Below are 13,454 nucleotides of genomic sequence, written 5' to 3'. Positions count from 1 at the left end.
CGCTCAAATGTTAGCTGCCCTTTTGCGAATTAGAATTTAAAAGTCTAACTTATCTTTCTTTGCTTTCACGTCCATCTTAAGAGATTTAAACATCTTCTGCTGCTTTACACGCGTCTGGTGCGCAGATCTGAGCCTGAGTGTTCCCTGGAGACACATTTCTGAGTGTAAACTAACACAGGAAGTCTCATTAGCCTTTGGGTTCAGAACAGTGAATGTGAAAGTCTCCAAATTATCAACAAAGAACAAAAATAACATCCTTTTTAAAGAATTTTGATATGTTACATAAGCTAGTCAGATATTTTGAAGCAGTTTTTTGGCATGGCGCACAGAGCAAGTGAATTATGTCAATTTATGACCCCCTTCCAACCATCTGAATGACACATCTGATTGCACAAAGATAATCTTATCAGATGTTCCTGCTGTCTGTGGTGTGGTAAGAGTGCTTTTGTCCTCTTGAAAGCACGTCAGGATCACTCCAGTGTTGGATCTTACATATGCCCCGAGGAGAAATCAATAGTTCGGTTCAGGGCGTTGCACTACTTTTTGTGAAATCCCGCATGATTCGTTTAACCCTGCCTGCCAAGTAAAAAGGGGAACTGCGATTGAAATGCTCTCCTGAAAATGCAGACCCATAGAGCTCCGGGAGTTGACGTCACTTCTCCCGGCATGCAACAGTTCAAATCGAACGGCGCCATCTTGGCAGGCAGAAGCCGGCAGCTGGACTATTTGTTATTGTCAGAAAACTCAATCAAACGGGAAATATGGTAGATTCCTGTTGTGCCCCAGGATGCAGAACAGACGCGGACGACATAAGGGAAGAGCCTTCTACAGGATTCTCCAAGATCCGGAACGCCGCAAACGTTGGATCATCGCAATGAAATGCACTAGCCTCCAGGCTAAAATGAAGCAGTGGGATCCGAGAGTAAAGGTTTTCGCTTATGCAGCGACCACTTCATATCAGGTACTTAAACCAACGTTTCCTCAACTGTGTATGGCGTTTATTTTAAATGCTTTTATTACAATTCTTAGTGGGCTTCCTAAACTTATTTTGGAGTGGCTTTTTCTGTCTTATTACTCATAGCAACAAGTAAACGTCACGTAAAACGTTGCCTCGTGATTTCTGCGTGCTGCCGTTTACGTGTTTTAACCGGCTAAGCTGTATTTAATTTTTAAGCAATGGTTGATCAATTGTCAGATCACACATTAAAAACAGTTTGGATTGCTATTTTCTGTCTCACCGAGACAGATCTCAGACAGATCCTGAGACGCTCCTGCCTGACATATTTATTTTATTCATGGAAAAAAAATCAGACTAGTGATTTCTCTTGGCGTTCAGTTTATACATTCAAACAGCACAGCACTCTATTTAAACTACATGTAAATCTACATTATTTGTGTTTTTGTTTCATAAGTTTTATGGATGTGTGCTGCAATGTAGGAAAATTTGAAGGACATTATGTCAGGGCATCTCAAATCCCGCAAGAGGTCCGTGCCGACAGCGTCTCGCGTTTTAAAAAGTATCCCAGGGGCACGGTAAGAGTCGGAGATGTCTAGTCTATTTAATTTCTGACTATGTAAAACGATTTCTTCGGTTTTCAAGTGTGAAGTAAACTCCGACGGAGTAAAATTCAAGCCGATACCGTTCATTTTGTTTACCTTTGTTGCCTGCCAACATGGCGTCTACTCTCTGAGAGTCACGTGACGTCCGGAGCTCTTTAACGGTCCACGCCAGCCCCCGATAACCCGCCCCGCCCCGTCCTGACCCCTGCAGTAACCGAGCTGTAATATGCAGCTTGTTAAATGTGATAAATGCAACTGCAGAGGACAAAAGCACAAAGCACGGAACGAGGGTAATCTAAAACATCTTCCCCGTCCGCCATGTTTAGTTACTCCAAAGCCTAGTTTGATCTCAAGATATTTTACAAGATTTCCCATCAAACCTGAGAATGTTTGAGTGTGGCATCAGTTTGAGTGTAGTGTGTAGTTTTTGCCGTGTTTCTGCAAACCACTGTGTAGGACTGAATCTGTTATGTCCATGATTTCATTTGCCGTGTGTGCGATCTCTCATGTTCTGAAAATCATCCAACCGTTTTTAAATCCATCCGTGTGAACTGGACCTTACCTGTTTTACCTCGGTTTGGGGGCACAGAGTTAGCAGCTAGCTAGGGTCAAGACCAAAGTGGCTTTCAGTTGTCTTAAAGCAACTCAAATCAGTTGCAAAGCAAAGCAGTGATAAAACACAAGATCTGAACTTTGTGATGGTTGTTGTAAAATGTCACCATGCAGCCCTAAAAGTGACCATTGTGTATTTACTCTTCATCTGTGCAGCTGTTGCTGTGCTGTGTGGTTAACTTAATGACGGCAAACTCTGATAAGCTTACGGTGCAAACTGAAGGTGATGTTGATGATTCTTTCCTCTGTGAAGCTCTTCAGATTGGGGATCGAGGCACATTTGAGGTGTGTGGATGAGGGGGAGTCTCCCACATTAATCCAACAGACCGTTTCCTTGGCGTAAACGAAGTCCATGGCCGTGGTTTGTTTGGTGCTGGTAGACAGCAGGCTGTGGACAGTGGTGCCACTCAGGGAGGTAGCCTGGATGTTCTGGGAATTGGCAATCAGCAGGACCGGCAGGCGGTCCACTGGCACTGGAATCGCAACATGAACATAAATGTGAGTAAACAGGAGAAAAATGAAGGACCTGTGTAAATTTGCTGACAACCAGGTGGGCATTGAACCCTGCTGCTGTCAGTGGGTGCTTACCATTTTTAGCTTTGCAGGAGCGGTTGTCTGGCTGGGACAGATAACCCTCCACACAGGAGCAGGAGTAAGAGCCCTCGGTGTTCGTGCAGGTCTGACTGCAGGTCCCGTAAACGCTGCACTCATCAAAGTCTGGAGCACAGAAATCACACAGAAATTAAACCTCAATCCAAAAAAATAAATAAGAAGACAAAAATGCTTTTATATCTGAGATATCACCACTCTACAGTAATGCAACAGTCGTTAAAGCTATATTATAAATGAATTTAGGGATTTTGAGAAGAACAATTCTATCAATATAGCAACATTTCTGCGTTTTATTCTAGTTGTTCATTTTAAAACAAGCCTCTGAAGGAAATACTGAAATATTGTTTTTTTTTCATTTAATTTTTTTTTTACCAATTTCTACATTCAAAGTGTTGTTTAAAAAAACAAGCAATAGTACAAAAATATTCAAAAAAAATTATTTCTCACTTAATGCTCAAATAAAACAAGACCATAGAGGTTAATATAAGGCAAAAAAGGTAAATATTCTGAATTATTTCATTATTATACTCTGTATATGTTTGCTGCATGCATGAATGGCAGGTATGCCCAACTACAGGTGTAACTCACTCACCTCTGCATGTCTTTCCATCAGAGCTGATCTCATATCCATTCTTGCAGTAACACACGGGTCCTGCTGGAGTAGCGGTACAGTTCTCCTGACAACCTTTAATGGAGCAGTTGGATCTTTGCTCTGAGAGGAAATAAGGAACAAGAGAAAAACTGATGAGTGAATAAATCTCAGAAAAAATAGAGGATTTCTACGTGTGTTTACACCTCGTTACTACATTATTTGCTGTGCTGAGAGCACTACAGCTAATGTGTTTCAATGTGTTATAATTAGGGAACAATTTATTAAAAAATGATCATGCAGCTTCATTCATGTTGCTGAGTGTAGCAGAGGATGCAGCTTACAGCTGTCTGCACACAACCGATTCAGCTGCTGTTCAACCTGCTGCTGCTGACTTGCTCGTCGAGAGTTTTGCTAAATCTGTTTATTTTAAAGAACAATTTTTCTGTATATTATAATTCTACAAATACAGTCTGTGAAAGTATGAATTAGTGTCTAACATTTGTGAGTTCATTGGCCAGGAAAAATTTAAGTTTCATTTGCACCTTGGCAATGTTGTATTCACGGACTAGCCACATTATAAAAAGACTAATATCATTGTGATGTATTGGTGCAAAAGGCTGCCTGATGGGGTTAGGGCATACAGAATCCTTATGGTGGCACAAAGGGTGTTGGTTGGTTGGTTGACTGGTTGGATGGATGGATGGATGGATGGATGGATGGATGGATGGATGGATGGAAGGAAGAAAGGAAGGAAGGAAAGAAGGAAGGAAGGCTGGATGGACGAGTGGGTGAGTGGGTGGGTGGATGGATGGATGGATGGATGGATGGATGGATGGATGGATGGATGGGTGGATGGAAGGAAGGAAGGAAGGAAGGAAGGAAGGCTGGATGGACGAGTGGGTGGGTGGATGGATGGATGGATGGATGGATGGATGGGTGGGTTTATGGATGGATGGATGGATGGATAGATGGATGGATGGATGGAAGGATGTAAGGAAGGAAAAGAAAGATGGATGGAAGGATGGAAGGAAGGAAAAGAAAGATGGATGGATGAGTGGATGGGCGGATGGACGGATGGATGGATGGATGAGTGGGTGGGTAGATGGATGGATAGGTGGATGAGTGGGTGGGTAGATGGATGAATGGATGGATGAGTGGGTGGGTAGATGGATGGATGGATGAGTGGGTGGGTAGATGGATGGATGGATGGATGGATGGATGGATGGGTGGGTAGATGGATGGATGGATGGGTGGGTGGGTTCATGGATGGATGGATGGATGGATGGATGGGTGGGTGGGTTCATGGATGGATGGATGGGTGGGTGGGTTCATGGATGGATGAATGGATGGATGGATGGATGGATAGATGGATGGATGGAAGGATGTAAGGAAGGAAAAGAAAGATGTATGGATGAGTGGATGGGTGGATGGACGGATGGATGGATGGATGAGTGGGTGGGTAGATGGATGGATGGATGGATGAGTGGGTGGGTAGATGGATGGATGGATGGATGAGTGGGTGGGTAGATGGATGGATGGATGGATGAGTGGGTGGTTAGATGGATGAATGGATGGATGGATGGATGGATGGATGGATGGATGGATGGATGGATGGATGGATGGATGGATGGATGGATGGACGGATGGATGGATGGATGAGTGGGTGGGTAGATGGATGGATGGATGAGTGGGTGGGTAGATGGATGGATGGATGAGTGGGTGGGTAGATGGATGAATGGATGGATGGATGGATGGATGGATGAGTGGGTGGGTAGATGGATGGATGAGTGGGTGGGTAGATGGATTGATGGTTGGATGGATGGATGGATGGAAGGAAAAGAAAGATGGACAGATGAGTGGGTGAGTGGGTGAGTGGGCGGGTGGGCGGATGGGTGGACAGATGGATGGATGGAGCTTTAGTCTATATTATAACTAGTAATATAAGAAAATATCGATACAGCAATATATTGCAATATTTTTTCCTGTGATGTTATATCGATGTTCAAAAGCTGTGTATCGATTTTTTTGGAAGAATTTACGCGCAAACATTTGTGTATTTTCTTTTCTTTTGGTGCAAATCAAATGCCGTTCGCTAGTCAGCAGTAGTGTGCAATGGAGTTTGTTTCCACCACTGAAATGTAAATCCCTCTATTATGATTCAGATACCTCATGTTAATCATGTTAAGTATCAATTTGGACCGTTTATTGAATTTTCCTACAATAATTTTAGTCAAAAAAATCGCTAATATCGTCCGACTGAATGTATCGCAATAAATGCCGTATCGTCTCCCCTGTATCTTGATAATTATTGTATCGCCAAAATTTTACCAATACACATCCCTAATTGTAACCAGTAAAAACATCAAACAATAGTCTGTTACTTTGATTTTCCATGATATTATTCAAGGTTTTTAAACTAAAGATGTGATTTTCTTAAGGCCACAGTGACATGCGATCAATGAAATCTAATCAGCTCATCCTTCACACCAATTGGTTTTTTATTCATTCCTTCAGGGCCATACAGCTGTTATGAGAATGACGGTGATGGATAATGGGATGCCTCCAGCCACGGCTGTCGCCAGTGTGGAGGCATAACAAATTAAAGTCGGCTCGGTTCCTCATCAGCTCAACAACCAAACTGACAGAGATGTGATCTGCATTGTGTTTGACGGGAGTGTAGAAACGCACCCATCAGCTGTGGCGGTGTGGCAAAAACGCATCCAGTAAAAAGCCGGGAAAGGATTAAAGTCAGGAAAACATACAATACTGTTGACTATCTCAATGACATTTTCTGGAGTGATAAACCTGCATTTGCTTCACTCTGCTGTCATTCCTACTCAAACAACACTCCCAGTGCCAGCCCATCAGATTGCCCAGAATAGCCCTGTCACACTGAAATCATAATAAATACACACATTGATATTGCTTTGACTAAATGTTCTAGATGTGCTGTGCAGCCCTTGTTAATAAATCAATAAGGTTTAACTACACCTTCTTGTTAGTCGGCAAACCTCTTAATGGCATCTTAACACAGTTTTCCAAAGTGCATCGTACTTCCTGTGAAGACACAGTGACTCACAGGGAAACACACTCAGTTGTGTCAAAGCAGCCTGACATCCAGCAGCCACAAGTGATTCACTTTCCCCAGAAATACTGGCAGACTCTTCACACAAACAAAACACCTCCAGGAAGAGACAAATTAGATCAAAATACGACAATATTCCAAGATAAAAAAAATGTCACACTTCTTTGGCTGTGTGTCTACACTTTCTCCATGAGCCTAAGTGGGTGAAAAGGGCAATCAGTGCGAGCAAAAGCAAAAACAAACGTCACAAATCAGCAGAATTCTCCGGTTGGTGCATTTTTAGCAGGTATCCACGACTTTTCTTACACTCTCAATTAGCTGAGTTGCACAATAAAACCACTAACCTGCCAATCTCTGTACAGTTGACAGGAAAGAGTACACAAGTGTTCCCACTGCACTCCAGAGGCCTGCTGGGGTGACCACAGCTCAAATTACAGACATGCCCAGAATTTTCCAAAACAAGTCAAAGCATTGAACCAACCGTGAAAGGGATTCACAAAAACCAACATGGGCAACAATGTAAACAAGCCTCTGAGGCACATCTATTTTAGATCAAACAAAACCCAGATACGAAGCTCTATTTCGGTTCAGATGCAAACAAATCCTGTCAGACTGGGGAAAGGTAGCGGCGCATCGGAAAGACAAACATAAAGAAGTGTTTCAGACTCAGAAACACATGCACACACACACCCTAACAAAATGGGCAGCCGCGAGCATGGTGTATTTCAAATCAATCAAATCAAATCAAAGATACTTTATTAATCCCAGAGGGAAATTAAGCGTGTGTTACACACATTTCAGGATCTGCAGACGTATATTTCCCCATTAGTGCAACCTCATTGAAGCAGAGTGTGTGTCCTTGTTATGAGGTGAACACACACATGCTACCATCCTTCGAAGTGCATGAATGTGTGATTCCTCTCTACGTGTTTGCAATGAACATTTTACAGCCCTTCAGACGTTTTAACCAAGGATGCAGGAAAGGTGGGATTTTGGCCTCCGGTTGTTGAGAACTAATAAGTGATCAATAGATGTTTTATTATGGTTATCAGTCTCTCATTTTACTTATTAACAACTGATGGCATCTGAAAGAGGAAGTCCTTGAGTTCCTCTTCTTTCAATTTCGCAATCCATCCATGTTTTTCCCCATATTTCTTCTCACGTTTAATTAATGTATGTCAGCTCATTCAGCAAATTCTTAAAAAAGACGTTAGCCAGTTCCTGGTTTCTGCTTTCGACACACACGCACTTCCTAAATGTGAAATGAACACTAAAATGCTTTTGAACGACACACAGTGCCTCTCCACGGAGAAAGTGGCTCAAAAGTCCAACATTCAGAGAAAAAGTTCTACCCAACATATAAACAGTGTGTGTTACACACATGTCAGGATCTGCAGACGTGTATACGGTTACCTCTGCAGTGCGCTCCCTCATCCCAGCCATCGGTGCAGTCTGGGACCCCATTGCACAGTTTGCTCATGTGGATGCACAGCTCCGTCCCTCCACACTGGTACTCGTTGGGCGGGCAGTGGGACATGGTGCTGTGTGGACCTGAGGACATACAAACACACATATATTGCCTGGGAACTTCTAACGTTAACATGCGCATCATATTCTGCAACACATTGTCAGTTAATGTCATCTAAGGACAGGAGGCAAACCTTCATTATAAATACATCAATACAAAACTGGGGCACTGACTGAAGGATCCAGGGAGGACATATCAGGTCAACAAGTTAGACGAACAGATAGATCATTTTAGGTATTATTTTCTATTAGGGGTGTCTGTGGGCAGTAATCTGGTGATACAATATAAATCACAATACAGAGGGGATTGTACGATGTTTTGTGACACTAAATACTAGAGGACATTTGCTATTTTAAGAGTTTCAATGACACCACACAGAAAAGAAACAGTAACATGTTTGCATGTAAATTCTCAATAAGAAAAGCAATACACTTTTGGATTAAGGAAGCAATAGAAACAAAGGAGAACACACACTGGACCGTTCATGGGACAGGGTCATTGGCGAGGAAGGCGCGGCCAGCAGAGGGTGACGTCGTCCTCTGCTGGCCGCAGATAAATGGAGATGGAAGTGACCACCAACATCAGTGTTGCTCTGAGGAAGGCTCCATCCAAACGTAAAAACAAATCTTTATTACACTGTGTGCCACAAAGAACCAAATGATGGAAATCCTGAACAAGAAGCTGAACTCACCAAATCAACAATACAAGAAAATGGTTACAGTCAAAACAACACTTCCCACACAATAGAGGCTAACAACTTCAATGACTCCTCAGGAGGAAGGGAGGAGGGGTATTCATTAGTAGTTTCTGCTTGTCAAGCTACAATAAACAGCTACAGTTTATAAGCTTGACTCTCATATTCCAGTTAAAAATGATAAAGATCCTCGGATGAGAAGTGAAACGTCTTCAAGAAACCAAAGAAGTCCAGTTGCCTTCAGTCGAAGCCCTTTGGATTACCAAGACCTGGATGACTTGAGTACCTTCACCAGCTAATTACGAAACACACAGAGCAGTGTGGTAAAGCAAGAATAGTACTGGTGACATTTTTACAGGACTTGAAAAGATTGTATCAACGTCACAAAACAAACAAGACAATCTTCTTACGTTGAAATAAGAACGTGTGTGTACAAATGCCGCTGATTTCATAGAACCTTCATGCAATAATAACCTGAGTAAATACAGAATGCAGTCTTCTAATGATGACTTAATTTATAAAAAGGAAAAAGGAGTTATCCAGACCAACCTGGGCCTGAGTTAAAAAAAGTTGTTTCCCCCTAATTACCTGGATTTGACCGTCCTGGTGGCAACAACAGCAATCGTGCTTTTCAATTCAATTCAATTCAATTCAATTCAATCCAATTCAAAAATACTTTATTAATCCCAGAGGGAAATTGATTGTGATAACAAGTCTGAGTCTGTGGCCTGTTTAAGGTCAAAGGTCAGACATTCTCCTTCGGGATTTTCAGTTAGAGAGCAGAATTCATGGCTCCAGCTGCAAAGCAGACCCAGGCCATCCTTCTACCGCCACCATGTCTGGCTGTTGGTAGGATGATGTTTTTCTGAGATGCAGTGCTAGGTTTCCTCTTGATGTAACGGGACACGTTGATGATTCAATCAGGGTTTAGTCCAGTGGCTCTCAATTAGTGGGGCGCACCCCCACCAGGAAGGCAAGGGCGGGTGCAAGAAACCGCAACACCCTCCGTCGCTTGGAGATTCACAGACCGACAATCCAAAGCAGATGCCAGATTCAACACACACCACACCCCACTCCTGCTGACAACACGACAACAAAACCACCCACTCCGACTGAGATGTGCGCAAGTACCCCCCCAAATATATTTCCCGTAAAAGTTATACGTACCCTAGGGGGGAGCTTCACAGAGAATAATTGAGGAACACTGGTTTAGTCACTCCCCAACCCAGGAGGGAAGACATAAGACTTACGTCTTTTATTGTCTAAATTTTGCCGAAATGTAATAAAAGCAGAGCGAAAGCAGGTAATCCATCTTCTCATGGACTTTGAATGAGTGCAGCAACAAGAGAAAATAAACCCAGGAACAGAGAAAAGACTTTGTGTTTTATGACTGAGACCCTCTGCTTCATTGATTATGAGATAATGAGCATCAGGATCTATCTGGCTGAGTGTCTGATCATCACCTTTCTACATCTGCTGTAATTAATCAGACCTGAGGCTGTCTGAAAATCCGTAAAGTTTCTTCATTTAATTTGTTGCAATGAGTGTGGAGGTGGAGAATTATACTAGAGATGTTTGTCTTGTGCAACACGTGGTGCTCAGATTGTTTTTTGAGAACAAAGATTGTTCCAGCAGCTTCTCAACTAAACCAGTACAAAGGCGAGGGATGACACCAAAGGAGAGGCGAGTTGATCCAATTACATAATAAATTATAAAAGTATTCAGTTAAATAAACTAATTTCTGTCGTCCTGCGAGTAAAGAAGCAGTCATTCATAGCAACTCATGCAAACGTCCTCCTAGAGCATCTCTACTGCAGGTTAGCTCGATGCAGCAGAGAAGGTCTTCACACAAGTCTCCTTCATAGTTCCTGAAAATAACAAAAGCTAAGCTGACAGAACCTCAGTCCAAGCCTCAGCATATCTAAAAAACATAAACCAGAATCTGAATAAATAGGCTCTTCTGTAGAAAATAGGCTCCAAATATCACTCTAAAAGTGATTTCTTCCTTCCATATAAACCGAGTCATCTTTTATGCAACAATCTTTTCACAGAAAAAACTATTATGATAATCTTTACCAGTCTTGTGTTTTGAATGTTTTCATCAAGAAGCAGCCCGCTTCTATAATGAAAGGAGTTTCTTCCCTCCAGCTGAACAGTCAAAGGCAAAAGTCCAAAGAGCCATCGTGGGACCAAGCAGGAGCCGCTGGAGAAAATCAGCAGGAGCAACAAACACACACATTATCCTAGCGTGGGCTCGCTAAATGACTGCCTTCACTGTATACAGAGGAAACACACAGCAGGTTCAAAGGAATGTCGGCTTCATTCCAGTTTGTTCTAGGAATTATCTTTGGGTTTATGTAAAAACATCATATTTTTCATACATTTGCAGTGGTCTCGAGTAGGAATACATGCCCTGTAAGTCATTCTCTGAGGAAAAAAAGCTCTGGTGCACCTGTTTCAGGATGTTGAAGTTACCCAGAGAAGAAAGTAGCTTCGGACGGCAAATTTTGTTTAATTTCCTGATATTTGGACATCTCACCTCTGCAAAAAGCAGAGATCTGATCTACAGTACATCAAATGGATCCCCTAACCCCAAAATTCCACTATCTCTGCTCCGCTCCGGCACGAACTCTGCAGCAAAAACGGTCCCGTTGTAGTCAATCAGAGCTGTTCCACTACTGCGGCCGTGCGGCGCCGTGCGGCGCCCGCCGTTCTGCCATCCGGCAAAAATAGGATCGATTCTATTTTTGCCGGACGCCGGAGCACCTCCGCAGTCAATGGACAGAAATCACAACCGCCCAACAGGAAAGGGAGCAAGCACAGCTTCCGTTATTTCACAATAAATCGATAAACAAAAGGCGTTTTTTGTTTCATATGCACAGGTTTAACAACTTTTAACAAATATCAATGGCGGTTGAACTTTAAATGCACAAAAATAAGCCAGAAATACAGTTTCTACTATCAAAGTAGTCACACTTTGTTGATCCAAACACTGCTGATCTCTCAACACAAATGATGGGCAGATTAAACAGTTCATTTCGATGCTTCTCCCACACAACGGGTGTTTGGATCTAACTTCCACGTTTATTGCTCGGACTGTATCGCAAGATCTCGAAAATCCCACGCATGCCTGTTTGCGCACCTCAGGTCTCCGCACAGGAGCGGAGCCGTTGTAGAGCGGGTACCAGTAAAAATTGAGTTCGGAAGCGAGCGGCAGCGGGAAACGGGGGCGGAGCGGAGATAGTGGAATTTTGGGGTAACACCTTGGCTGCACCTATGAACAACAACGTCACTCCACCACTGATTGTTTATCTCCACAAGTAACGCAAGCCTGGAGGAGTTCTGTTGTGTGGAGGAGCTGCTAATGCTAACAGTTAGCTTCTACTAGTCGAGACATCCACTGCTGTTTCGTGGACACTAAACTAACAACAGCCTTCCCCGTCGTGAGTCAAGATGAGTCAATGAATGTTGAGTGACAGTGTGACGTAGATCTGTCACTTTTCTAATCCTAGAGTTTCACCATCTATTTCCTATCAGAAGCTAATGCAGGAGAAAGGTGTAGGAGACTATTTTCATGTTCAGGCAGCATGTTAAAGTCTGAGTAACGATCATTTTCAAAAAATAAGAAGAAATTTGTTTCCCGTCGAACCTTCTAGTCCACCAAGCACAGAACGCAGCCTCTTCTGACTCCACTCTAAACTTTGTAAAGATGTGTTTCCTGCCTTGTGACTCTGACTGGACTGGACCTTTCTTCACATCCTAATGACTCATCTCATCCTTAGTCAAACCAGTCTGAACCAAGCATAGCCACAACCTGGTTGGCTGATGGCTGCCACCAAACTCCTCAGCAACAAGTTGCAACATTAACCACAACAGATGTTTCACATCACTAGTTCAGATCTTTGGGGATGGGTTTCCATAAGAAGTGGGAAAAATTACTGGCTGTATCTGTTGAACAACCTCAGCTTAGAGGAACAGAGATCATTTTACAGCTGCTGATCCCTGCTGGCGTAAAAACAACTGCAGACTTAAAATAAATGATACGTTTTCTTTTTATGAACTTTTAACTTTTTTGATGGTTTATCCCTTGAGGTCCACATGGCAGGGGTGAGGTGGTGCTCACTCCTCACCCCTGCCACATGGACCCAAGGGATAAACCATCAACCCTGCTCAATGGTCAACTTTCCTGGCGAGGTCACCCATGAAGACAGTGGGAGGGTTAAAGGTACAATACATAACTTTGTGATATTTAAATCCTTTTCTTGAGCCATTATCTACTAAAACGATCATTTACAGGGTGAATGAATAGTCCTGTCCACTCTACTCCCTCTGAGGGTCACAAACAATGCAGGCCAAACTTTGGACACCCCTCATTCATGTCTTCTGGTCATTTGTCCTCTTGCAATCTGGCAGAGATAAAACGTTCTAATTTAGGCCACAGCAGCTCTGAAAAATATGAATTTATCCTGTAAGCCAAAGAAAAGATGAAGATCTTCACCAACATTGAAGCCAGTCATGTTCTTCTATAGCTGAACTCTTGGTCCTGTGGAAACCTTTAGCTGGCTCACTCCTTCCTCAATGCCCGCTTTCATTCTTCAGCAGCTCCCTTGATTTTTCCTCCTACATCTGCAGCTTTGTTTACAGTAGAGGTTTAAATAGGAGAGCAATAAGCGGAAAAGGATTTTTGTAAAAATAAAAAAAAGTCACAAAACCAAAGAGCAGTGCTAGGAGACCACATGGAGGTCCACAGGAGGTGGACACACCGCTTCGT

The 13,454-nt window shown here is 42.9% G+C and overlaps 1 protein-coding gene across 2 annotated transcripts in view; it reads right to left on the bottom strand.

Annotated features, from left to right (window-relative positions):
* Positions 1-13,454, bottom strand: part of LOC107385633 (low-density lipoprotein receptor-related protein 1) — a 117,246-nt gene that overhangs the window by 71,186 nt on the left and 32,606 nt on the right. For both annotated transcript variants that reach the window (XM_015959636.3, XM_015959637.3), the window contains exons 3-6: positions 7,875-8,012; positions 3,377-3,496; positions 2,761-2,889; positions 2,382-2,645 (exon numbers count right to left, since the gene is read on the bottom strand). In XM_015959636.3, the coding sequence (XP_015815122.3) occupies positions 2,382-2,645; positions 2,761-2,889; positions 3,377-3,496; positions 7,875-8,012 (651 nt within the window). The remainder of the gene's footprint in view (positions 1-2,381; positions 2,646-2,760; positions 2,890-3,376; positions 3,497-7,874; positions 8,013-13,454) is intronic.

The sequence above is a fragment of the Nothobranchius furzeri genome, chromosome 3 (assembly GCF_043380555.1).
Source record: "Nothobranchius furzeri strain GRZ-AD chromosome 3, NfurGRZ-RIMD1, whole genome shotgun sequence".
In the NCBI taxonomy this organism is placed as follows: Eukaryota; Metazoa; Chordata; class Actinopteri; order Cyprinodontiformes; family Nothobranchiidae; genus Nothobranchius; species Nothobranchius furzeri.
This window is presented reverse-complemented; position numbering and strand designations above follow the sequence as displayed.